The sequence below is a fragment of the Fusarium sambucinum genome, chromosome IV (genome assembly GCF_050947815.1).
Source record: "Fusarium sambucinum isolate potato_lamoka chromosome IV, whole genome shotgun sequence".
Lineage (NCBI taxonomy): Eukaryota > Fungi > Ascomycota > Sordariomycetes > Hypocreales > Nectriaceae > Fusarium > Fusarium sambucinum.
The window spans coordinates 7539701-7566192 of NC_139291.1; the positions used below are offsets into that span (position 1 = coordinate 7539701).

At 49.6% G+C, this 26492-nt stretch overlaps 8 protein-coding genes across 8 annotated transcripts; 6 read left to right on the plus strand and 2 right to left on the minus strand.

The window, feature by feature from the left end:
- Positions 1-1584: 1584 nt before the first annotated feature.
- FSST1_002433 (DUF2457 domain-containing protein) lies at positions 1585-3705 on the plus strand (the record flags this gene model as incomplete). The annotated part of the gene is made up of 1 exon (XM_083228423.1): positions 1585-3705. One exon carries the CDS (start codon positions 1585-1587, stop codon positions 3703-3705), a length of 2121 nt encoding a protein of 706 aa, XP_083092615.1.
- Positions 3706-6705: 3000 nt separating this feature from the next.
- On the plus strand, positions 6706-6921 carry FSST1_002434 (uncharacterized protein; the record flags this gene model as incomplete). The annotated part of the gene is made up of 1 exon (XM_083228424.1): positions 6706-6921. The coding sequence occupies one exon, from the start codon at positions 6706-6708 to the stop codon at positions 6919-6921; it is 216 nt and encodes a 71-aa protein (XP_083092616.1).
- Positions 6922-7758: 837 nt separating this feature from the next.
- Positions 7759-8684, plus strand: FSST1_002435 (Arf family GTPase SAR1; the record flags this gene model as incomplete). Its single annotated transcript, XM_083228425.1, has 6 exons — positions 7759-7777; positions 7836-7939; positions 8038-8077; positions 8128-8193; positions 8239-8569; positions 8612-8684. 6 exons carry the CDS (start codon positions 7759-7761, stop codon positions 8682-8684), a joined length of 633 nt encoding a protein of 210 aa, XP_083092617.1.
- A 567-nt stretch (positions 8685-9251) lies between these two features.
- On the plus strand, positions 9252-11612 carry FSST1_002436 (patatin-like phospholipase domain-containing protein; the record flags this gene model as incomplete). Its single annotated transcript, XM_083228426.1, has 2 exons — positions 9252-10230; positions 10279-11612. The coding sequence occupies 2 exons, from the start codon at positions 9252-9254 to the stop codon at positions 11610-11612; spliced, it is 2313 nt and encodes a 770-aa protein (XP_083092618.1).
- A 786-nt stretch (positions 11613-12398) lies between these two features.
- FSST1_002437 (protein-transporting protein SEC63) lies at positions 12399-14657 on the plus strand (the record flags this gene model as incomplete). Its single annotated transcript, XM_083228427.1, has 4 exons — positions 12399-12428; positions 12483-12794; positions 12852-14451; positions 14503-14657. 4 exons carry the CDS (start codon positions 12399-12401, stop codon positions 14655-14657), a joined length of 2097 nt encoding a protein of 698 aa, XP_083092619.1.
- Positions 14658-15227: 570 nt separating this feature from the next.
- Positions 15228-17192, minus strand: FSST1_002438 (uncharacterized protein; the record flags this gene model as incomplete). The annotated part of the gene is made up of 3 exons (XM_083228429.1): positions 15228-16339; positions 16392-16744; positions 16798-17192. 3 exons carry the CDS (start codon positions 17190-17192, stop codon positions 15228-15230), a joined length of 1860 nt encoding a protein of 619 aa, XP_083092620.1.
- A 1659-nt stretch (positions 17193-18851) lies between these two features.
- Positions 18852-19818, plus strand: FSST1_002439 (1-acylglycerol-3-phosphate O-acyltransferase SLC1; the record flags this gene model as incomplete). Its single annotated transcript, XM_083228430.1, has 2 exons — positions 18852-19566; positions 19619-19818. The coding sequence occupies 2 exons, from the start codon at positions 18852-18854 to the stop codon at positions 19816-19818; spliced, it is 915 nt and encodes a 304-aa protein (XP_083092621.1).
- A 529-nt stretch (positions 19819-20347) lies between these two features.
- FSST1_002440 (uncharacterized protein) lies at positions 20348-25299 on the minus strand (the record flags this gene model as incomplete). The annotated part of the gene is made up of 2 exons (XM_083228431.1): positions 20348-24882; positions 25164-25299. 2 exons carry the CDS (start codon positions 25297-25299, stop codon positions 20348-20350), a joined length of 4671 nt encoding a protein of 1556 aa, XP_083092622.1.
- Positions 25300-26492: the final 1193 nt, after the last annotated feature.

Genomic DNA, 26492 nt, shown 5'->3' on the forward strand with positions numbered 1-26492 from the left:
TCAAAAATAAGTAAACAGACTTCTCGACCTACAGACCGTAATGTACGTACACGAAAATCTAATCTCAAGTCGGTCAATGGATCCTTCACGGTTACTCTATCCTCGGCAAGGGCTTGGAAAAGCGGACTCAAGACGTCGGAACATCAGCAGCGGAGCAAGACATGTTTTTTTCAGGGCACGTTTTTCTTTACAGGCTTACGGCAGGGGGAGTAATGGATCAATCTAAGCGCTGAAAGGTCTAGCCCAGGAGAAAGGGTTAGAAAAAATCCAGCCTACCAAAAAAAAGGGCGCAAAATGTCCATGATCCTGGAATCGTCCAGTTGCTGCTTGGCTTCCATCAGTTGAAAAAAAGATGACTGTGCCCACTCACACCTCATTCTCTTGTCATCAATTGGTGATGGCGTACTGTAAAGTAGAAGCCCTGCCCTGAACCCTCTGACTGAGGAACCCATCATCTATCCAATGTAACAAGCCATGCTAGGCTTCTTGTTTCTGGTCCGTGCCAGTAAAAAAAAATCTTTGACGCTGCGAAAAAGAAGACGAGGTCCATTTTTTACCCGCTCCTTGCACGGTAAATCGACGGCCGCTCTTCGTCTCTAATTTAGGGGACGGGACCCCCCAAATCTTAACCCGTTCCTTGTCGTCGTTGGCCCCAACCTGACTGTCGAGTTGTGCCTTTTACCTCTTTTCTCTTAGTCCAGGTCGCGTCCTTCTTTGTACCGCGAGGTATTCATTCTAGTTCTAGTCTTGCTGTTTCGTGTCGGATTAATCAAGGCTTACTTACTTATTATTAAAATTCGAGTCAAACAAAGGAGGACCCACGAACGAGTATTTCTTTCACGGAGCTCCCTTCCTTCTACCGCCCTTCCCCTTCGTTGTAAACGTTGTTTCTCCTTTTTTAACTTCTCACCTGGTCCTTGTCGAGAATCTTTTGTCTCAGACCTTGTTCTGTTTCGCTGGGAATAGAGATACACTGTACTAGACTGTACTGTACCCGTGCCTCGGAGAACGTCATCTGCACCTGTCTTGTCTCCACGCGCAATAACAGCGAACGACACACACACACCCTAGCACCCAGCCCAGCCCAGACACACCCACAAGCCAAAGTAGCACAGACGCCACCCTTTCTCAGATTGGGGAATCCTGCAACCTGGAAATCAGCCGCCTCTTCTACTCCTCTTCTAGCCTCTCCTCAAAAGCCCTGTCCGGCCCGGCCCTGCATCTCACTTTCACTCATCGACCCATATCCCATATCAAAGCTCGCTCGTCCGCCGACTTCAAAACCTTCTTTGACCAAAAAACAACCTCTATCACCTTATAGCAGTTGACCATGTTTGTCTCGCTTTTATAGCACCACTGTCCTCAGGGACGCATCTTATAACAAGACTCTTGAAAGTTGCAGCATTTCACAGCACAGCTCTACGACACCTTTACACAACTCACACACCCTTCCTCACTTCAACGAAACCGTGTTTTGGAACTTCATCATAATCTCCTGATCATCATTGGAATTCAGTTTTACTCTGGATCTAAACGACTTGACCCACACTCAAATCACGCATTTATATCTCCCTATAAACCAAAATGACCACCATGACCAACAACCTAGATACGCCTTGGGTGGCTCACGGCTCAGAAGAAATCGAGGAGGCAGACGAACCACCCGAGATAAACTTCAAGAAGCAGCAGTTCACCTCAAACGACTTCCAGCGAACCACCATTCGACCTACCACCGAGAAGAAGTCCTCCTTGTTGACCAAGGCCATCAATGGAAACTCGGATGACGACCTGTACATTCCTCAAAACACCACCAACACTCGGCAGCGACGCCGCTCCCTCGTCAGCAACATCAGCTTTGCTTCGACCGCCGAGCTCACCAGTGACACTGGATTCACCAGTCCTTCTCGCCCAAGCACTCCCAGCCCACCTCTTGCCGACATGGCTATGCTTCGCCTGCACGATGAGCGCGCCCCCGTGCCGACTCACGTTTCTCTCCTAGGTGCCGCTGTCAAGTTGCAGCAGGGAAAGACTGAAGAGCCCAAGAAGCGATCCATTCAGTTTGCATGCGGTGGCAAGCCTCCAGCACCAGTGCAACCACCTCGATCCCAGCCCATGGAGAAGGCCCCTTCTGCCCAGGAAGCTCCCCGCAAGTCCTGTATCAAATTCGCTTGTCCAGCTCGACCCGCCTCTACGCAAAATACCCCTCCTCGCTCCATTGGAATCAACACAAACCGCAAGGATGCCACTCCCAAGGCAGAGTCACCATCTACTCCCAAGCGAAGCATCGCTTTGTCTGCACCTCGACAAATTACTCCCCGCAGACATTCCATGTCCCGCCCCAAGTTTCTCCGTGCCGACTCTTCTGACCTCGCTACGGATAGCTCCCAGTTCCACGAGTTTGCCAGTGGTACCACCCGCGAGGACGATTGGATCCGACGTGACAGCACTGCAGTCGCAGTCAAGCTGACCATCAATGACACCCTGGTCAAGGAGAACAACATCCGACGTCTGGCTACTGAAGCAGAGCAAGAGGCCGAGGAAGAAGATGAGCTTGATAACGATGACGATGCCGATGTCGACGATGATGATGAGGACGACGAGGAAGATGAGGATGAGGATGAGCTTGACGTTGACCTCGACGAGGATGACGAAGAAGACGACGAGGACGATGATTCTGATGGTTACCACACCGACGAAGAGACCGGATTCGCTGACTCTGATGACGACGACGAGGACGATGACATGCGTCTCTGGACACCTGGTGCCAAGTCTGTTGTTCACATTGGATCTGGTGCTACTTTGATGCGTCGACCTTCTCTTCACGAGATGCAATCTGATTCATCAATTGCTACTGTGAACAGCCAGCGAGCTAGCCGCCGTTCCAAGCGCGTTAGATACGCCGAGGAGGCCCCCGATCTTCCCGACAGCACCGACTTTGTTTGTGGTACCTTGGATGAAGACCGCCCCCTTGAAGAAGCCTATCTCTCGTGCCTCGCAGCTCGACGAAATGAGAAGCTCCGTGTCATCCCTCAAGATATCGACCCCAGCTTCCCAGCTTCGGAGCCCGAAGAGGAGAACGATGGAGAGATCTTCAACCCTGTCCACCACGAAAGTGACGCCGACGAGTTCTTCGGATCTATGGAAGACTTGCACCAAGATCGTGATCGTTCCCGTCGCCGACGCAAGAGCGAGCACGCTTCTCCCAAGCGATTCCGCTCACCCCCTCCCAAGCGCCTACATTCGCCTCCCCCCAAGGTCCGGGCTCGTTCGCCTAAGCCACTCTTCAGCCGTCAATCCCCTCGCAGAGCAAAGTCCCCCGCTCCCATGCGCAAGCCCATTACTACCCCTCTCGGATCTCCTCGCTGTGGCCAAGTCAACTTCAACCTTGCTGGCCGTCCTGGTCTTACCCACACCAAGTCTCTCCCTCGTGGTGGTGCCATGTGTCACCAGCGAAAGCACCCCCGCAACAAGATGACCCACGACAACGATACTCACATTCGTGGTGCCATTGACATCGTCAAGGGCTTGGAGAGCAAGCGTCAGCGACGCAAGGAGAAGTTCCACCAGAAGTACTGCAACCGCGCCCGTCGCGGCAAGATCCCCGAGCCTAAGCCCGTTCCTGGTCGCGGTACCGAACGTATGCGAGAGCTCGGCCTTCTGATGGCTGGCAAAAAGGACCAAACCAACTACGTCCTTTCCATCTAAGCATGCTTCTTTGTCTTTTTTCCCCAACTGCACAAGAACCGCAATGCTTTTTTCTCCCTAGACTGCGAGACATGTCACGACGAAGATGATACATCTTACGACTTTTTTTTAACTTGATGACTACAACATGTCCCTTTTTCTCATTACGCTTTCTCGGCCAGGTCTCCGAGATTGTTTGCCCTGTATATACTCATAATGGACCGGCACCCTTTGGATGCAGAGCTTGGTATTATCCGAGTTCTTTTCCTGTACATATTTTTTCTTACTTTTTCTTTGTCAAAAACTGCATAAAGCGGCCGGACAACGCTCGCTATTGGCGGAGGAGCCATGTTTGAACTGCTTGGATACCCGATACAGCATATTGGTATTACGAGGTTACTTGCTCGGCGTTGGATGAGGGAATATCATGACATGCATTTAGCAGATATCAATAACGATGATGATTACTCTGCAATAACTTTGTGCCTTTTGTGAAATGATGAATTCTATTTGAGATTGTCCTGCTAGTTGCTTTACACCACCTTGGAGCCTTTTTTAGTTTATTTGTTTTCTGTATCCCAACTTTCGTCTTGGGCTTTTGTTACTCCAGGTAGGCTTGAAAGATGTACTCTTCAAGTATCATCCTTTGACTCCGTCATCCCAGGCAAGGCAAGTCTCGACCTAGGCACAGGTCTTCTTCTTCTTACTGTGCCGCCTCTTCCTTCTAGGTCTTTGAGAGAGATTCGATCATCGTAAAAGAGATCTCATGATACTCTCCAGAGAGTCTTTTCAAGCGAGGGTAACCCAATCCGTCGCCTACGGCTCAGCTTCTCTCTGTGCAAACTCGAAGGCCCTCCGCAAGCTGGACCTTCCAGTTAGTACAGAGAGGGGAGAGTACCTAGGTACATTCCATGGTATGTACCTCTTGCCCTCTGTATGCCTTCTATACAGATTGGGCCCTAAATAAGGAAGTAGGGGCCTTGACGGACCAGTCACCGGTCTGCATTTCGTTAGCGCGATTGACGTCACATGAGGCTCACGATCAAGAGGCAAAGCGGGAAGGTACTTTCAACGACTGCGTTCATGTCACTGACCTTGATGCTGATTATGATTAACAGAAACTCGATTCATTGCACTTTAGAAAATCATGTATGTGTCGATGTTGAATAGAGAATAAAAATATCCTTACTTGAGTATAAATTGTCTTGATAGAGCTTTACTTACCTAGAGAATAGTGGAAGTTGTGGACCCATCACCGCGGACGATGGGAAGGATGGAGATGTTGAAGAAGAAGGAGCAGACTAGTTACCGGCAATTACCCTGTTTCAAAACGATTCACCTAAAACGACCAGGTTCAACTCGGAGTGCTGGACATCTCGATGGCTCTCAACGTCGTTTCGTCCACAAACTCATCTTTCTCTGTCTCATTGGCGTGGTGGTAGAATGGTCAAGTTACATGATTGGCGTCTTCTGCAGTGATGAAAAAGGCCTACCGAAATGTAAGGATTCCAGCTTCTTGTTTGTTACACTGTTGGCTAACAATTATAGCTGAGCTGCATCGTGCCCTTTGCCCTGCTCTGGGCTCAGCTGGTCCCATCAAGAAGTCAAGAAGAATTCTCTATGCCTTACATGATCAACGTGCTAGCCTAGCAAACCAATGATATCGGATCTGCCATGGCTTTGTACGATCGGTATGGTTACAATGGTCAAGTTACATGATTGGCGTCTCCGGTAGTAGTGAAAACAGTCTACCGAAATGTGAGCACTCCAGCGTCTTGTTTGTTACTGTTGGCTAATAATTACAGCTGGGCTGGATTACGACGTTTGTTCTTATTACGGGGACACAAATCGGACTTGGTGTCATTAGCTACACGTCCAGTTTTCACATCCTCGGTCTTCCTGCGAGTTTTCATATAATTGGTCTCATCCCGGGGATGCTTTCTCTCTACAGTATCGGCATCATCACCATCGTTAACCATCATTGCCCATCGCCATCTAGCATTACGCCAGCATCATTGTAGAAGCGCGAACCTTTGTCCCTCTAGGATAGTACGCAACGGGCTATAACACTCCCCGAGGGGAGCCACATTCACAAAGGCTTTGTCCTCCGGGAAAACTGATGCTGGCCTGGACTGGAAAAGTGCAATGGGGAGAACCGCAGATGATTAACCAAGCCAAGTCTGGCCATAAACGCTTCTCATTGCGCTGGTCGACATTAACAGTGGAAAAGCCTAATCCATCGTTTTCGCTATTTCTGCCATCATTCTGCTGTTCCTCGTATGGTGAGTCTCAACACCCATTACGTCAACTCTTTGGTCAATGTATTGGCTTAACTACTTTGACCGCAACACCGTCACTTTCGCCCGTCTCAATGGCTTCGCAATCCCCCCATCCTTCCCTCGGGGTATCGGAAAAATTGACCGCTGGAAGCATAAGGGACGATATTAGAAGGCCAGTTTATGCTACCTAGGTCAGACTCCTTAGGCTGTTCATTTTTGTATTTTAAAGCTTGGAGGCCAACTTCTCTGGTACTCTCTAGCCTTCACCGAAGTCGCTATCCTTGGTTACATCGATTTCGTTTCTATTCTGGCCGCCATACTTAGCAGCCGCCTCTGTAACAACCGCCAGTTCAGTCGCTGCTGAACACGGGTCCGTCACTGCCAGAGTACAAGAGTCCCCCATAGCCCGGGACAAGTGTCCTGACTATGGTGCAGTAACGACTCTAGCTTCTTATTTGCTATCCTATCAGCTAACACATAGAGCTACGTTGGATTGAGATATGCATCCTTATGACCAAGATGAATATCGGCCTCAGGGCGCTCAGCCTCCCTGCGAGTTTTTGTACACGATGCTGAACACCCTATACTCGGACTGATCCCGGGCATGATCACCAACTGGTTCAGCTATGTGGTTAGCACCTTCAAGCTTGACAACCCCGGGCATGCTGCCTCTCTGCACTATCAGTCTCATCTACCATAATCATCATCATCCTTGATAGCCGCCTCTCCAACAGTCGCCACCATGTCTTCTATCGACAAGAACCCAGCTGCTCCAGCTATCGTCGAAGACGCAGTCTTGAAATACCTTGAAGGCAAAGGCCACAATTGTATTGTTGACCTCTACATCATCATCATCCTTGCAATCGCCAGCACGTCGCCGGACAAGAACTCGACAACCTCTACCTCGTCCAAGATGCCGTTTTTGCCCTATTGGAGACAAGACCGCACCTTCTTATAAATTATCTTACATTCTATCCTCAACAGTCGCCAGCATGTCGCCTGAGAAGAAGTCGACAACCTCTACCATCATTCAAGATGGCGTCTTTGGCCGTGTTGGGGGCAAGGGACCCAAACACCCACTCACCTGTGATTAACCTTCAACAAGAGCCCGTCACAGGCTGCCGAAAGCTTAACCGTCACTCAAGAAGCCGTTTTTAGTCGTGTCACGGGTGAGGGTCCCAACTACCAACCCACCTATGATTCACCCAAGGTTAAAAGGACAGACCATTCATTGATGAAGAAGACACATGTTGGGTATAATGAATAACCATAACAAGGACATGAGTTAACTGAGGCATGTGGTTAGATGCCCCCAAGAGATAAATAAGTGTTGTTGCAGGCTTGCCATCGGACTCATGAAGGATGCATTTATAGTAAGTTGAGAAGGCTCGGCCTTCAACTTGGAGATCTAGAAGAAATAAAAAGACGTAACAACATTTATCACCCTCGCAATTGTTTGTAAGGATATTTCAGAAGTCAACAAGTTTTCACTAAAACGACCATCTCTAAATCATAAAAACAAGTTATGTAACGACTTGCAAACACACAAGCCACACATTCAGAGTCAAAGTGTACAGCGTGACATGTCACTATCATGTTTGCCTAATTTGTCAGGCACGAATCTAGCGTCACCCTTTCTTGCCAGCTTTTGAACTATGTAGCGCCTTCTACAGCTCTACTACAATCAACGACGCCAACGAAACGTAACGACGACTCTTTTTCTCTTTTGCACCATACACACCACCACTTTTTTTACTACCAATTAATACTCACTCACATTTAATACGTCGTCATCATGTGGATCGTCAACTGGTGTAGGTATTAAAATGCATCTCTTGCGACTTTGGATGGGCTGACACGTGCTACGTATAGTCTACGATGTGCTGTCCTCCTTGGGCCTGCTCAACAAGCACGCAAAGCTGCTTTTCCTCGGTCTTGACAACGCCGGAAAGACTACTCTTCTTCACATGCTGAAGGTGCGTCGATACAATATTGCTGGATGAATCTTGTTCGGCTGGATTGCTTGAAAGCGGTGGCGGATTCGGAGGAATATGAAGACTGACGATGGATATAGAACGACCGTGTTGCCATTCTCCAGCCCACTCTTCACCCTAGTAAGATTCCTTATCGAAATACTATTTGACTCCCTACTAAGACATCGCAGCATCCGAGGAGCTTGCTATTGGTAACGTCCGCTTCACCACTTTCGATCTTGGTGGCCATCAACAGGGTACGTGGAATCTCTACCGCTTTCGACTTATCTAACAATCAACAGCCCGACGTATCTGGCGCGATTACTTCCCCGAGGTCAACGGTGTCGTCTTCCTTATCGACGCCAAGGACCACGAGCGATTCGGTGAGGCCAAGGCCGAGCTCGACGCCCTCCTCTCCATGGAAGAGCTTTCCAAGGTTCCCTTTGTCATCCTAGGCAACAAGATCGACCACCCCGATGCCGTCTCCGAGGACGAGATGCGACACCAACTCGGCCTCTACCAGACAACCGGTAAGGGCAAGGTTCAGCTCGAGGGCATCCGACCTATTGAGCTCTTCATGTGCTCAGTAGTTATGCGCCAAGGTTACGGTGACGGTATACGCTGGTTGTCACAGTACGTCTAAGGGAGACTGAGAGGGATACGGGGGGTGGCTAGAGACTATATCTTACGTTACGTTACGTCTTGGTCGATGGGAGAACGAAGACATGTGACTATTCAGTGTTTTTGAGATTCAGAAATTCTCCGTTGGGCGAACAAAGGCTATGCAATTCAACTATAACATTTTGCTACGACTAAGCGACATTGACTCCTTGACAATAGTCCCTGTGATAGTAAAAATCGACCCCTGGTGGTATTTGTGCTAGGATCCATGCTTACAAGGGGTGATTTTTGGGGATGCTCACGAACAACAGTAAGCGGCGGGTGATCGCATGATGCGCAATTCAACTGGCTCAGCATTACTCGAAATAGAAGGTAGAATAATCAGAGATAGATCTCACGCTTTACACGCCAACATCAGAGTATGTGGGCTCATTTTCTTATTGTAGGTGGTGATACCAGGTGTTCGATAACGGCCTCGGTTCGCCAAGACGGACTGGTATGGGGGCCCGCCTCCGTATCATTTTCCCCAACGGAATCTACGTCATGTTACTAGAATCGTCACAAGACAACCCAACTCAAATCACTGCAATCAATTACTCCTTTAATCCGTGACAACTTACAACTTCTTAGACCTCAGCTTATGTTTCTTTCTGGGCGATGGGTTAGTGATCACACAGCATAAAACTCGTTCGCAATGTCGTCGTCATCATATTCCTCACTACTCCCTCGCGATCCCGTATACGGATTTCCACCAGAGGCCTTCGACACCTCCCTTCTTCCAGATGTCGATACTGAATTCGTTGATGCGCAAGATCTAGAATCCTTTGAAAAGGCGCTCCAAGCTCCAGATCCTCTACAGAGTCCAACCGATGAAACCGGCGCTCGGTCGCCGCGCAGTCCCAGTTCGTTCAGCGTGACAAAGAGACATTCACAGGTTGAATCAGGGCTTGCCGACGACGTCGCTGCTGTCGCCGCAGCCGCAGATGCCACTTCCGGGGGTCTCCCAGTTCCTCAACCCCAGAGTCAGGGAACATTCATCACAGCGCAAAACGATTGGGCGCCTGTAAACGAAAAGGTCTATCGCCATCGACGAGGTTTTAGACGAAATAAGCGCAAACGCAGAAATGGAAAGGGGCCTGTTGAAGGCCTTTTAGGAACACGAACCAAGGACGAGACCCGAGAAGGATACTTGTATCAAGTTTCAAAATGGCCTTTACTTATTTTCGTGTTCGCATGGCTGGGTGGACTTGCTGCCATGTACCTATCGACAAGATTGTACATCTGGGTATATGAGCACTTTTTCACGTGGAGAGGTCAGCGCGAAAGACTCCGACGCAATTTACGAAATGCTTCAAAATACGAGGACTGGGTATCAGCCGCGAAAGAGCTTGACACATATCTGGGCCGACAAACGTGGAGGGAAGAGAACGATTTCGCCTACTACGACTCAAAGACTGCACGACGAGTATGGGAGCAGATGAAGAAGACGAGGCTCCGCGCCGAAGAGCAAGAGAGTAAGGGTGAGAAGGGTGACGGGGGAAAGGCAGTGGGCGAGCTCAAGGCATTGATTGAGGCTTGCGTAAAGAACAACTTTGTTGGCATTGAAAACGCGAGGCTGTACAGCCAGACATATTACGGAACCAAGAACCTGGTACAGAATTTCCTCGATGAAGGTAAGATTTTAACTACTGTGTCTCGTATTATAGACTAACATGACACAGAGGAGAAATGCATCAAGTTCCTGGCTAGCACCGAACAGCTGGAGATGGAGCAGAAACGAGTCCTTTTCAAGCACGTTTATGCAAACTACGGAAGAACAGCGCTCTGTCTATCCGGTGGTGCAGCCTTTGCTTACTATCATGTTGGCGTTGTTCGAGCCTTGTTGGATGCGAACCTACTACCGGATGTTATCACCGGTACCAGTGGCGGTGCTTTAGTTGCGGCTCTGGTAGCTACTCGAACGAACGAGGAGCTTGACCAACTTCTTGTCCCAGCTCTTTCTGAACGTATCAACGCTTGCCGTGAGTCCATCACCACCTGGTTCCCGCGATGGTGGAAGACTGGTGCTCGTTTCGATTCTGTTGACTGGGCACGACGATGCGGCTGGTGGACGCATGGCTCGTTGACATTCCGAGAGGCCTACGAACGAACAGGCCGTATTCTCAACGTTACCTGTGTTCCAGCCGATCCTCACTCGCCAACAATCCTATGCAACTACTTGACGAGCCCCGATTGTGTTATTTGGTCTGCTGTGCTGGCATCGGCCGCGGTTCCTGGAATTCTTAACCCCGTCGTTCTCATGATGAAGACACGAGATGGAAGTCTAGAGCCGTATTCCTTTGGACACAAGTGGAAGGATGGCAGTCTGAGAACGGATATTCCCATCAAGGCATTGAACACACACTTCAACGTCAACTTTACCATTGTCAGTCAGGTCAACCCCCATATCAACTTGTTCTTCTTTTCGTCTCGAGGTTCAGTCGGCCACCCAGTTACACATCGTAAGGGACGTGGATGGCGAGGTGGCTACCTCATGTCGGCATTCGAGCATTATCTAAAGTTGGATATGAACAAGTGGCTCAAGTTTATCCGCCATGCCGAGTTGTTGCCACGACCTCTGGGCCAAGACTGGAGTCAGCTTTGGCTGCAGCAATTTAGTGGAACCATTACTATTTGGCCCAAATCACGAGTTTCCGATTTTTGGCACATCCTGACAGATCCTGATCCGCACCGACTGTCACATATGATTCATGAAGGAAAGCAGAGTGCTTTCCCCAAGCTCAAATTTATCGAGAACCGACTCAAGATCGAGCGTTTGGTTGAGCGAGGACGTACAGACTCACGTCCATGGGTGCGCCGAGGTAGCATCCAGACTATTCTGAGCGAAGAGGATCTCCGAAGTATTCTCGTCGACGAGATGGAGAATAGTGTGACCACAGAGGAGGAGACGGACGGAGATGATCTTAGTGCTCTCGGCCTCGGCATGACGATGGCTGACGGTGATGTTCTCTACGAAGAGCCGAAAGAGAAGAGTGATTCTGAAGGCACCGACTAATTAAATTGGGGAAGGATAAAGGCAAAGAATGCATCATCATACAGTATGTTGCTTTGTTATATTCGCTTAGTAAAATTGAGTTTGCTATAATTATTTGGGTTGGGAGAAACAGTAGATCGTTTACAGCGTTGATCGTCTAAATCAAGCATTTCATTTGTTAAAATAAATAAATTTCGTATGTTCTGATAACAAAGCCTCCTTGAATACGAGTCTCAGCAATGAACCGTTCCTCTCATTAGCATATTCGCATACATTTAAATAGATTTAATGGCTGGCGCTAGAAGCTAATAGACTGATTGATTTGCAGGGCCGAGTACGCTAACAACAGTGGCTGTCCGCTGCTCCTTCTTGCCCCATGTAATCAAAACTGTGAACACGGTGGCGCGTACGGAAGGAGCCCAAACGGCAAGTGGGGAGTGACAGATAATCCGATTACCGGGAGCCGTCAATTACCTATAGTGGGTGCTCTGACCTAACCTCCATAGCAAATGCGCTGCGTGGCCGTAACTAAACGACAGTTCGACTCGACACGACACTTTCTTCTCTTCTCACCCAAACCCCAAACAACGTTACCCACTGCCTGTTAAAATACATTCTTTTTTTGGGGCAGATAGTTTGTTTGTGGTGCTGTAAAGAGATATCTTTCTCTTTTGTTTAGTTCAGCGGATTTGTCTGTCTTTGTTTCCAACGTCTATACTTTCAATCCATCGCCTCAGAGTTGTGGCCTACGTTTCCTTCTCAGCCTCTATACCAGAGTAGCCCTGGGGCTCTCTTTGAACGGTCAAGATGAGCTCAGACTACTCTTATGACGAGCAGGTAAGTTACTTGCAACAACTGCGCTCCAGCATTTACTGACTGTGTTGCGAATAGGGCCAATTCTTTCCCTTCTTTATTCTCACACTTACCGGGATCGTCACTCTTCCCCTTACCTACACACTCCTTCGTCCGAGTCGCAGCGACGATGCGCTAGCGCCACGAATCAAGACCGACTACAAGCCAGAGCATGCGGCTACAGTCGACTCCCTTAAGACAGCGCGGAAGCGCAGTCAGTGGAGGGTCAAGCGGGCCATCTTTGTGGTGTTCGGCTGGGCCCTCATGGCTGGCATGGTCTACCTCATCGTAGTTACGCAGCGAACTGTCCCCAAGCTTTACAACCCTTACGACATCCTCGGCATCTCAGAGGTGAGTCCTGCAACACCTATGCAGCTCCGGATACAGAATACTAATGGCCACTACTAGTCCCTCAATGAGAAGCAAATCAAGTCGCACTACAAGCGACTTTCCCTCAAGTTCCATCCCGACAAGGTTCGCCCTGACGCCGCCAAGAATGAAACCGTGGAATCTCTCAACAACTACTACGTCGAACTCACCAAAGCCTACCAATCCCTCACTGACGAAGAGGTCCGCAACAACTACATTCAGTATGGTCACCCCGATGGAAAGCAGAGCTTCAGCATGGGTATTGCCCTTCCCCAGTTCATGGTGGCAGAAGGCAGTGGAAAGTACGTTGTTCTCTTGTACACCCTGCTTCTTGGCGTTCTTCTGCCTTGGCTCGTTGGATCCTGGTGGTATGGTACCATGAGAATGTCCAAGGAAGGTGTCCTGATGGAGAGCGCAAACAACCTGTTCCGACAATACGACGACGAGATCGAAGAAGGCGGCATCATCACAGCTCTCAGTGTTGGCAAGGAATTCGAGGATAGCGTCAAGGGCGACAAGATTGAGACTGCTCTTTCTAAGATTGAGTCACGAATCACAGCCGATAGCGATTGTCAACCCACAGCTTCTGGCATGTCAGTTAAGGACAAGGACGCTCTTCAAGACCTCGACAACGGTGCGCGACGCAAGGCTCTTGCTCTCCTTTGGGCTTACCTTGGCCGTGTTGAACTCGATGATCCCGCTCTCACCAAGGCCAAGCTCCAGACCGGCCCTATCGCCCGCGCTCTCAACCAGTCTTTCAACGCCATCACTCTCGCCTACGGAAACATCGGTCCCATTGCCAACTCCTTCTACACCAGCCAGAACTTGGTTCAGGCTGTTGCACCTCACGCTTCTCCTCTTCTCCAGCTTCCCCACATCACTCCCAAGATCGCCAGCATCATTGAGGGCGAGTCCAAGACTCACATGCCGGTCCACCGTTTCATGGATCGACCCGACGCTCAGCGTAGACAGATGGCTATTGGCGAGGGTCTCCTGACTGAGGAGCAGTACGAGACCGCCATTGGTGTTGCCAAGCAGATTCCTTTCTTCCGTGTATGCAGAGCTTTCTTCAAGGTTACTGGCGAGCGCTTCATCACTCCTTCTTCGCTTGTGTCCCTCGTTATCAAGGGTCGCTTCATTCCTCCTGGTACTGACGATGTTCCTGCTATCAATGAGCTGGATCTCGAGGACATTGATCCCGCCGAGGACGATATCGAGGCTATCAACGGTCGCAAGAAGAAGACTATCAAGGGTCCCGATGGCAAGCTTATCCCCATTGAAGAAGAATCCATCCTCCCTCCTCTCACCCATGCTCCTTACTACGCCCGCGACCACTCTCCTCAATGGCACGCCTTCCTCAGCGATTCCAAGCAGGGCAAGATGGCTGTTCCTCCTTTCCATTTCGCCAAGTTTGACCAACCTATCATTGATGATGAGGGCAAGCCCACCTTCAACATGCAGACCCTCAAGGCCCAATTCGCCGCCCCCCCTCAAGCCGGACACTACACCTTTGTTCTACACGTTATCTGCGATGCTTATGTCGGTTTCGACACCAAGATGGAGGTGACACTCGTTGTTGAAGAGGCTAGTAAGGCAGCCGAGATGCAACAAGAAGATGAGATCAGCGAGCCTGAAGAGGGTAAGTTACAATGCAGTCATGAATCGAATCAGTGTGCTAACTATTTATCAGATTCTCTCGCTGGACAAATGCACGTTCTCAAGACTGGTCAAACTCCCAAGACTCGCAGAAAGGATTCTGATGACTCTGACGATGAGAGTGGCACAGATGAGGAGGAGGAGGACGACACTAGCGCGACGAATACAGATACTGAGGACGAGTCATAGCGGCATCAGTAAGACACAACCGAGACGACTTCATTTCTGGGATGAAAGAAAGGATTATAATCACTACTTTATGAACAACTTTCTCCAACCGTGAGCATGTGCGTATCTACGGAAGAATAACACCTCAGTGTGGGATGTACGTATGGAAGAAGAGAGGAAAACACCTTGGGTTTTGGGCACATATTTCTACGCCTAGAGACGGGTTGGGAGTTTGGGTGTTAATCCAGGGCACAGCGTATTTAGTGTGTTCTTTTTCTAAATTCACTTTATGTTTGAATTTGTTCGGTTGTTTGGCTTGAGACTATCTTTTTGAGTAAATATTTTAAGCATCCATCTTGTACAACACAAATAACCTAATAAAACAACTACCGTAGCACATACGCCCGAATTACCATTCCTTTTATACCATTCAACTTGATGCCTGTGAGGCGGTCTTCTTGGTTTCCACACATTATTTACCGCATTCTTCTGCTTCTTCCAAATATCGGGACCTTGCGAGCATGTAGACTATAGGTGGTATATAAAAATCCCAAACGACGCAAGTCCAGCTTTCGTCACGCCAGACTTTTCTTAGCAAACTCTTACACCGCAGACTTCGACGCCCTTGCCTTCTATGCGAGCGGATCGACTAAAGTACTTGACGGATAGTTCGCGGACAAAGAGAGCGTCAGCATCACTCCAGACATCGAGACCCATGCTCTCCACGGCGTGGCTGTCTACACGAATGGCGTCTGCGTCATCGGGTTCAGGATCAGAGTCTGAGGGACGAAGTGCCGTTCTATCGTCAGAGATTTGTGATAGGCCCTCATCCTCATCGTCTTGATCGGTGTAGGGCTCATCTTGGCTGTCGGCTAGATCAGCTAGTACGGAAAGTATTTGTGTTGTCAGTCGGTGGAAGTAGGCGATGATGGCTAGTTCAAATCGGGCCTCGCCAGAGTCATCATTGGCGCGGCGAGTAGCGTTCAAAGAGCCAAGAGAGTCTGTCATTTGCTCAGAACGCGAACCAGGTCGAGGCATGGTCATTGACGAATGGCCAAAATCAGCAAGTAGAGACGCATCATGGGCTGCTTCCTCTTGTTGTTCTGAGCGTAATTGCTCACCGGCACTGGCCCACCACATGTAACCGTTGTAGGCGAATGCTGCCCAGGTAAGAGGCTCGACAACCTTTTCAACTGCATCGTCTCGTGGGTCACGAACAATGTGGCTTGAGTGGGTAGAAACCCTACGCGTAAAGCGCTCATCTTCGGGTGATTCTGGGACCATGGTGGGTGTTTGAGTGGTAGCTGTAAAACGAGAAAGACCATTCTTCAGGGAAGTAAAACGTCTGAGATCTCGCTGAGTCGCCTTGACCGGTTGTCCACGGGGACATTCCACCGTAGGCCAAACCCTTTCTGCAGCATTGGATGAGTAGTCAGGGGGTAGAGTGATGAGCATGTCCCACAGAGTGTCCTTCATAGCAAGGATACTGTCAGTAGTACATGCAATCCATCCAGAGCCTGACTCATCGTCTATCACATCCTCATCATTCTGTTTTCTCTTGGATGCTTCAAAGTCGTCCATGAGAAAGGGGATGTCATGAACACCAATGGAGAAGAGTGGTCTCAGACGTTGCGTCGAAGTTGAGCTAGGCAGTATATCGATAACAGAAAGGGGAATGTTGGAGAGAACAGACAGATTATATACTAAAGAGATGAATGTCAGCAAAGGACAATGTATCGAAAAATAGTTACTCACCAAAATCGCAAACCTCGTGAACCGGAGCATGGCACGATATTAGGATGCGTTTGCGTAGTAACGCAGCGCGATGTATAGGAAAGATAAGAGGACCAAATTTGTCCAGAAGACTAGTCAAACTCCAAGCGGGATGATATGGTGAGAGTTTGTTCCCAGGAGGTATTAGAGCGGCGCCATCAGAAGCAGATCGGTTGCGGTTATGGGCCTTGCGGTGGAAGGGTTGTGAAATAAGAGATGGTGAGCTGACGGGCGTCTCTCCTGAGAGGCGACGATTGCCATTGCCAGACTTTTCGCGGTTGGCAACCCAATAATCATCGAGTATACTCGTGTTCTTGCGATCTTCTGCCAATTTTCTATACGAAACGTCAGCAAAGTCCAACTGCGCATGGAGTAGATAAGTACGTACGCAGCCATTTCCTTCAATCCTTCAGCATGTCTCCAAGCGCGACCCAAACGACCATAGCTCAAGGGAACCAAAACTCCAACAGCAAACATCCTCGCATTTCGTGCCTCTTCCTCGTCGCAAGGCATGTTGACGAAAGCGCTAAGTCCGGCATGGACACTGTCGTGGACGAAGTAGATGAGGTCTTCAGAAACGGTGTGCAGTCCAGAAGGAAGGGACTTGTACTCGACAAGACCTTCTAGGTCAATGCCTGGTGCATTTTGTTTCCAAAGAATTGTGTATCCGGCCTTGACGTCGAAGTGAATGAGAAAGAGGGCATCGATGGGAGGACGATCGGTAGGTTGGTTGGAAGGCATGTGAACAGAAAGCGAGGGTTGTGCCCGGCGAGAGGAAGCCATGTTGATTAAATTATGAGGAGTCGCGCATTATTTTCCGACTGGAGAATTGAGTGCGCGCGAGCAAGCAAGCGCTCGAGTCGAGAGTTTAATTTGTGAGGGGAAAGACAGGCGAGAGCGAGAATATGATAAGTGATAGCACGCAAGCGACAAGCGAATTGGAGTAGTAGACGGGTTGTACGATGAGAAAGAACCGCGACGCTGGTGAAGAAGTATTATTATATTGAGCGGCAGCACAAAAGACAGCGACAGTCACAATGGGAATGAAGACGGCCCAGTTGGGGGGTGGTGTCGACGTTGATGATGGTCGTGTTGGAGTTGAGCCTGGCTTACAGTGGTTACATTAGATTAGGTGCTAATAGCTCCAGGTTTATCGATAACCGCTGTTGAATCCGATAAGCGCTATGCACGTGATGCATACTAGGCAGCGATGCCTATAATTCTCATAGTACTGCTTGCACCTATTTGCTATGAACTGATCATAATATCTACTACATAATAATGTTTGGATTTGGATAGAAATGATTTCAGCTGTCAATTCACATGTCTCGGACTCAACTGGTTCTGTACTACATTCTTAGAAAAGGGTGTGCTTTGACAGTCCCGTGATGCCGGATTGGATCCGAGATGCTACCTCGAGAAATCTACCGATATCTAAAGGAAATATCGTAAGACTGGTCAACTCATTCTCCACGTTTTGTTAGTACAATGCATTGTTATGTACAGTTTGTCTCCAGTCACGTACAAGTAGACATAGTTTACAGGACTGAGATAACATTTTATGCTAGGTAGTGAGTGATTGGAACAATTATCATCTAATCAATGTATTGGATTATGATCAAGCATATATGTACTATAGAATTTGATGGGGGCATCAGGGTACCAGAAAAGTTGGCCGCTGGAAGCATAAGAGACGAAATTAGCAGGTCACTTTATGCTCCTTAGGCTATAGTCTTTAGACTACTTATTCTTATACCCTAAGACTTAGGAGACCAACTTTTCTGCTACCCACTAGGGGGGGGGGGCTTCTCAAAGTCTAATCGATGATGTACTATAGAATAATAAATGGAAATAACACATCTTGATATACTGAAAACTGCTGACTCATCATCATCCATGTCTTTGATCCTCATCCTCGGCGTCGACTTTCACAAGCCAACTCCCTGTACCTGTGACATCACATCCCAACCAATCAAAGGCGTTCCCGTCCCCGTGTCAAGCGGCCGTTTATAGTAGAAGTACCTATTTTCCCACCATCTTTTAAGAATACTTTGATCTTGTGATGAAGATGATATTTCCCTCACCTCTTGTTCTTAACTTGATAGACTTGTCAATTCTCTAACTGTAAATATTACTATTCTGTATACCTACTAGGTAGTCACTAAAGTACCTCCTGCAGACAAAAAGGTACAGACGAAAAAATAAATGAACCCCGCCATCACCGGAATTGATTGACCTCCATACTAGGTCTACCCACTCAACAACCCAACCCCCCGCCAATTCCTCTCCATCCCAGCTGACCTCCTCTACTTCTACCTCCCTACCTTTTTCTTGTCTCACTATATATCTACTAATTTACCTATCAGCTGTCTTAACCTTTGAGCCACAATCCTCACTACGGCCACGGCATAGACCAGCGACGGCCGCTAAAAATCGCCCATCATGTCCTTCTCCAGTATCCTCACCTACTTCGCCCTTGGCTACGCTGCCTTGATCGTCTTCTTCTACGCCATGTCCCTCGTCGTTCCTCAAGCCGCCTTTGCAGCTCGCGCTCTCGCCTCCTACGTCTCTCTCCTCATCGTCGCAGCCTACGGTGTCTTTGCCTCCATCTTCCTCACCCTCATCGGCAAACAGGGTATCGCGCAATGGGCTGTTGGTCGTTCCTTTCACTACCTCATGCTCTTCACCACTGGCGTTCAGTTTGTCATTGAGGACCCGGACAATGTTCTCGGAACCACGCGCCCTGCTGTCTTTGTCGGCAACCACCAGACCGAGCTCGATGTTCTCATGCTGGGAAGAATGTTCCCCAAGTACTGCAGTGTTACCGCCAAAGCTTCGCTCAAGAAGGTCCCTTTCCTGGGCCAGTTCATGTCTCTGAGCGGTTCTATTTTCATCGACCGTAAGAACAGCAAGGATGCTCGCGATGCTATGAAGGGTGCCGCCAGCGAGATCCAGTCCAAGCGACAGAGTGTCTACATGTTTCCCGAGGGTACTCGAAGCTACGCCAAGGAGCCCATGCTACTTCCATTCAAGAAGGGCGCTTTCCACCTTGCTGTTGAGGCTGGCGTGCCTATTGTGCCTTGTGTAGTCGCAAACTACAGCCATATTCTCTACCCCAAGACCTTTACTTTCAACGCCGGAAAGATCCCAGTTAAGGGTATGTATCATATGTCCATGTCGAATCTGTCCAAAAATCTAACAACGTACAGTCCTCAAGCCCATCCCTACAAAGGGTCTCACCGCCGCCGACGTCGAAGAGCTCACCCGCACAACACGCGAACTCATGCTCAACGAACTCGTTACTGTGACAGCAAAGGTCCGTGGCCAACCCATGGCCGTGCCAGCTTCGCTTAGCGACTCAACAACTGGCAAGAGCTCCGCCATTGACACCAATGGATCAGCGCAGTAAACGCATCTTGGAAGAATCAAAGACAGTAAAAAGAAAAACCCAGAAGAAAAAGGAGGAATAGGGACTGTGTGTGTTTTAGGAGAGGAGTTTGCTAAACGGGGAGTCGCATCGAATGCAAAGACTTGAGACAGCCTTTTGATACCCCCATAGACGCATTAGGCGGCTTGTGCTCGATTTGGGCTTGAGAGCCGAACTGCTTTTGTTTATCGTTTCTTTTTATCATTACTTGTTTGTGGATTATTTCTGTGTGTACATATGCATATTGCCATTAAGTGTCACCATTTCGGAATCATAAAAGAATTTGCTCGATTGCAATATACGTACACATCTCGTGTTTCAACTGGTATCATCTATCATATCTTCTCAAAACCGGAGGCCCAAAAACGAGATGCAACTCCAAGATCGCCGAAACTGCCATATCTCGCCATGCTTCCATGAACCTATTACAAGAATATACCGCTACCATGAATAAAGACCCACAAGAGAAAAGGTCGCCCGAACTTTTAAAGACAACAATGCTCAGACAAGTCTACTCTCTAAGTGCTTGCAGTGCTTGTGTCAATGACACTACCCTCAGACTTCGACCTCTCTTGAGAGAGGTTGAAGTGTTGGTGACCGTAGGGTTCAGGTCATCCCGCCAGAATCGGAAAACACGCTTGAGATCTCGAGGAATGCCCTCAAGTACGACAGTGGAGATGGGCACAAAAGGACGATCCTCCATGCCTGCAGCAAGAATGGCATATTCTTGAGCAAAGTCGAGAGCGTTGCGGAAGGATGAATACTGGGACTGAGCACGAGCGCCAACAATGATGTACATCTCGAAGAAAGCGTCAAGAACATAGATATGCTCAGGGGAGAGGTCGTATTGGTTGAAAGGCGCGATCTCAAAAACCTGCTGTCGTGTCTCTGCATCTGAGCAGAAAAGTCTGCTGCAGTACTTGGAGTAGTTGGGCTTGAGTCTCCAATGATCGGCTGAGTGAGGCTTTGATCTTCCTTCAAAGAGACTCCAGAATGACTCGGGCTCATCACCATCATCGACCTCGATCAGCTCTCCAGTAAGAGTGAGCTCGATAGCAACAAGCTTGGCGGCGCTCAGCTCTGTCACATCGCATCCTCGCCCCTTCCAGATGTAGGCCTTACCCTGACTGGTGATAACGTAGACGAACCCTGCGCATAGACTTGCTGTGGTCAAGTCGCACTCATCAAAAGCGACCTGACCCTGATAACGCCGGCCGCAAAGCATGCTGGGTGCTAGTGAATCGTATTTGTTGCTTAAGCCCCTTCTTATCAACATGACACCACCGAGAGCTTGCAGAAACTCGGTTGTTTCCTTGCCCTGATGCATCTTGACTACCTTGCCGCCCAACGCCTTAGCTTCCTTTTGAACAAAGAGAAAAGCATCGTCGGCTGCAGACTCTGGCACTTGATCGCCAATCCAGAAGTAGATTTCCAATCGCTTCCATCCAGCTTCGTTTGTGAAGCTATGGGGAGCAATGTACATCTCTCGTTCAAATAGTGTCCGCTCGTAGTGAGACGCCACCGGGGACTTCTTGCCCTCCGCTGAGATTTGGAAAACCTGGAAACTAAGGCTCTGAAGCTTTATTGGTCCCGTTAGAGGTCGGTTCATCAAAAGCTCCGCAGCATCCACCTTGTACTCAGCCTTGGCAGGCTTTGGCCCAAAGAAGTCCGTCAGCAAGCTCGCAACATCGTTGCCCTGACTAGGGGTTTTCGGTGGGGCGGAGGGTGTTTGCTGGGCCTTTGGGGTTTGAGGCGCCTGGGGAGTCTCAGGCTCTTTGCTTGGAGGTGTAGGCAGGGGACGAGTAGCTACTCGAGACGGTGTCTTGTTGACCTGTAAAGGCGAAGAGTGTTCAGACTGAGGAAGAGGACGAGGGGATGCTTTAGGTGGAGGTGTCCGAACAACGGGCTCCGAACTTTCCAATGAAGGCTTTGTAGATAGTGAAGGGGCTGGGGCTGCGCCGCCAAACATGGCTCTAGCATTCTTTATAGATACGACTGGGTCACTGTCGACTTTTGTCGGAGACGATGGCTCAGGCTCTGGTAGTTGACGTTGAAACATTTTGACTGGAGACCGAGAACCTGTACGTTGATGAGTCAATCGCACGGGTTCTTTAGCAGGCTCTGGCGCATCATTTGAGCGATCAAGGAATCGAGACATGCGGTTGGTGTCCAGTTTCTTGGGTGAGCCAGGCTGTGAACCAGCGTCGCCAGTCTTTTGAATTCTCAACGGTGAAGGAAAGTCATTTGGTGTAACTTCAGCCTTGGAAAAACGCTTAGAGGAAAATGAGGTTCGGTCTTCACGAGTGGGAGATCTCCGGGGCTCGTCATCTTGAGGCTCAGCGGCGGGTTTGGTAAGGACGGGCTTTCTTTGGATAGCGGCTTTCACGGCGACCTGTTGTTGGATAGAAAAAGGAGCTGGGGCAGACTCGGTTTTTTCGGCAGGGGCAACGGTTTGTTCCAGAGGCTTCTCCTTGGCAGGTTCGGTAGGTTTCGGTGCGGGAACGGGCTTTTCCTGAGCAGGTTTTTGTTCACTTGAAGCTCCGGAGGCAGCTGAGGGGGCAGCTTGGGTTGGCGCCTTTCTCCTAGGACCTCGAGCTCGACCCTTAGTCATGTGTGTCAGTTGCGGCCCAGGAGCGGAGGGTTCTGTAACCGTTGCGCTGGCAGACCCCTTGGATTCGGTTTCCTCAGGGGCCTTACCCCCGTTGGTAGCCATAGGAGGCGGTCCTCGTGCGAGCATACCAGCGAGGGCCGGGTTGAACCGTCCAGCGAGCTTACCTCCTATACCTCCTTGCAGTCTACCGGGTGAGCTCGTTTCCTTGTTTAGGCCTGGTAAACCTCGCGGTGCCTCCGGTTTCGCTTTAGAATCGGTAACTACTCGCTTTAGACCCTCGTCAGCGGGTTCTGGGGCTGGTTTAGGAGCAGACTTGGGCGTGGAAAAGGTCTGGCTGTGCATCCTTTTGGGACCTGGTGTCGGCTTGGGCGAATCTGGCTTACTCGATGCAAGTGTTGACTTGACGTCAGCCACGGACTTTCTCCTTGCCATTTCAGCTCTCTTAGCAAGTCCTTCTGGAAGTGGGGAATCGTTCGTGGGGGTGTTGCTCCGTGAGATGCCTTTGCCTTCGGCCTGGACTTTCTTAAAGTCGTCCTTCTTCTTCAAAATGGCATCCTTGAATTCGTCCACTCTCTCTGTCTTTTGCGGGCCTCCAGTTTGGTTCAGGGAAGCCTTGCCTCGGAGGATATTACCCTTCAACTCGTCAGGAGCAACGTAGTTTTGGGTCTTGGTCCTACGGAGAGTACCAAAAACATTCTTGAACTCAGGCTCTTGAGTCTTGGGCGCATCTGAGCCAGTTGGCCTGGGTCTCAAAGACTTGCGGAAATCTATCTTGTTGGGTGCCTCCGGCTTAGTCGTGGGCAAGGAAGTAGGTTTTGCTTCTTTGGGGCTTGTCGTCTCCTCCTTGGTGGGTTCCGGTGCCTTCTTCTCTTGTTCAGTAAGCTCAGGGTTAGGGACAGGCTCAGAGTCAGACTGTGCGATCTTGGCCTCAGTGGGACTCTCAGGTTCGAGCTTAGGCGCGCTCTTGGGGAATCCCAAGCTGCCATGCATGCTAAGAGGTCGGTTTCCACCAGGAGGAGGAGAGTATATACCGCCAAGGCCAGTCGTGTTGGTCTTTGTTGCTGTTCCCATTGGAGTAGACCTCATAAGTCCTCCGATGCTAACTTGGTGCTTGTGAGAAATAGAACCTGGGCGAGGCCGGGTGGTTCCCTCAGGAAGACCTCCCTTGTTCTTGTTAAGCTCGGCCATCCATGCTGGTTGCGATGAACTAGACTTGTGGTGAGACTTGTTTGGAGACTCGGGAGGCTTGTTCAAGGCACTCTCGAGCCAGCTTGACTTTGTCGGACTCCACCTTCGGGGATCCATTGTCTTGGTTGGACTGAGAGGCAAGGCAGAGTCACCTACAGCGGTGTCCACGGTAGGGGCAGGAGCAGGAGCAGGAGCAGGAGCAGGAGCCTTTGGTGTGACCTCATTATCAGACTCTCCGTGTCGTGATGTGGGTCGGCTTGAGCCCGGTGTTGTCGCTCCAGGTCCTGATCTGCTCTGTGGGCGAGTATTCAAGGACAGACCAGCACCTTGGCTCGATTGAATCGAATTGGCACGGTTGAGGCTTGGAGGGCTAGTAACACTCCATCGCTTGACACTGTCTGATCTCTTCATCATAGCACTCTGGACAAAGCCGCCCATACCCTTTGTAGGTGAGCTGGATCGCGAATTGGATCGAGTGGGAGACAAACGGCCTGGAGAGGTGTTTGAGAGACGTCCATCCAGAGACTTGTCTTCTCCAGCATCGAAAGCAGGAGGGTTGAGAGGTGGAGGATTTGCCAGCTTCATTTTAGTGGGCGTAGCAGGTTCCTCGGTGGGTTTTTCGACAGGTTGCTCAATAGGCTTTTCAACGGGCGGGCTTGGCTTTACTTGTTCATCAGTCATGCCCGGCAATTGCGCCTTGACTGAGGCCATATCTAGGCGGTCTGTATCCTCAACCTGGTTCTTTCGGTAAGCAGCCGAGCTTGCCCCTCGGTCCGCCGTTTGGCGGAACCATGAAGGGTCCTTGGATCCCAGGGACTGGGCAATCTGATCCTTCGAGAAGGTCTCCTCGGTGGCGGACGCAGGAGCAGGTGTGGAATCATGCGACCCAACAAATGACCGTTGGGTCGCATTTTGGGTTGCGAGCATGCTTAACGGGCGGGTAGAGCCGCTACGGGAGTTAGGCCTTCGCTGCCACGACAGTGTAGAGTAACGGGTGGGTGGTGTGGTCGCAGATTTGTTGTCGACGTCAGAGGGAGCTTCGTTCTCCTTGGTCGGTGAAGAACTCAGATCCATTGAAGTGTCGGCTTTCGCCTCCGACTCTGACAATCGTGAGGCACTCTCGTCCCTTTGGAATCTTGGGGAATCGAGCTTCAATGCCTCGGTGAGGTGAATACTGCGTCGACTCGAACGTGGCGAGGGAGTATTTGCAGGAGATGACTTTTGTGGTGAGATGGATCGAGCACGTTCTGCAATGTCAGATGGCGGTTAGCAAAAGGACACCATCAGCGTTGGTTTCAGCTGTCAACAATGTTCACAGGGCCAAGTTAAAACCATGGGGATGAGTAAATAGCAGTAGAAAAATGGAAAGTAAACAATGGTCGTACGACGGGAACCAGTTGGCCCGACAAATAGTAAAGGGAGCGCCATCAATGCAGCCAGCAAAAGCCTCCCAAGAGGAGAGGAAAGCTAAGCGGCCGCATGAGAAGGTCAAGCTCTCTGTTATTTCGCCTGATTATTTTCTTCTCACCTTCTCGACGAGCTTGTCTTTCTCGCTTTGCAGCCAAGTAATCTTCGAGCTCACGAGCTCTCACTTCGTCTTCTTCGATCTGCTGACCGCGCAGGCGCTCGACCTGCTCGAGAAATTGGGAGACTTCGTCGGACATGGCTCTGGGTCCTTTGGGACATGACACGGAAGGGAGTGGATGTTCTAAGAGTCTGGCGTCGGAGAAAGGGAGGGGCACTTTTGGAGAACGGGCGTGAGCAAATGCAGTGCAATCTCACGAGCAAGGTTGCAGTGAGTATTATAGAATGTTTTTGTTTATCTTCCCAAAAGCCGAGCTAGCTTGGAGATGCTGTGCTTGTGCTTGGTGGTGGGAAGTTGACGACAGGATGGAAACTGGGTCCGAGTCTGGATCAGGTCCAGGACAAGGATGGTATCATAACTGTATGCGGTGGAAATTTCATGAGCCATGTTTGACATCTGATTGGCTTATGACCACCTTCGGGTGTGAAGCCCACTGTAAGAGGGGAATTCAAGCAATGCTGTAGTCCCTGTAACATAAATCTCGGGGGGGCTCGTTCCCGCTGCCAGACCAGGTTAACCGCTAAGGTCAGGACGATTTGTGCCTGACCTAGTCTAAACAAATGGATGCAACCAGCAACAAAGACAAATGTTTTAAGACTGCTGCTGCATATGAAGCTCGATCTCATGCAAAATGTGCATGAACTAGGACTATCATCTTGCTTGCATCATGCAGACTCTGATCGATACTAGGTTCGATTTACTTCAAAAGTCTCTAACGTAGATAGGTAGGAGCCTCGTAAGTCGTCCGTATCCATTGTGTGCCATAAACAAAAACGTCATCTTTTGTTTACTTTCCCCCACGACGATCCACCACAACAACAAACCCATGCCAAACCATGATTTGAATTCGTTGAAACCTTGTCACAACCAGTTTCGTATTATACGTAGTTTATGCCTCAAACCATGTTCAGGTCCTTAGCTCATATAAGACAGCCCAACATATCGTAGGAATACCACCTTGTCAGCAAAAACAAAAACTACATGCGGCGCCTAACGATGCTCTCCCGCGCATCATATTCGTCCGGCTTGTTCCCTGCTTCTTAACTGGAGCTAGTTGGGCGTCGTTCGCACTCTTGTCTTGTCTAATTGTCGGTAGAGTGCTATTGCGGGACGTTGCCCGGTGTAACGAGTCTATTACATTGGGTTTCAAGTTTCGATGTTTGGCGAGCTGCCTTATTTATGCATGTCCATATTCCACACTTTGCGGCTGACTACATACACATGTGATTTGTACTCAGCTTGCTGATGTTTGCTTTTGTCAGGGTCCTTTTG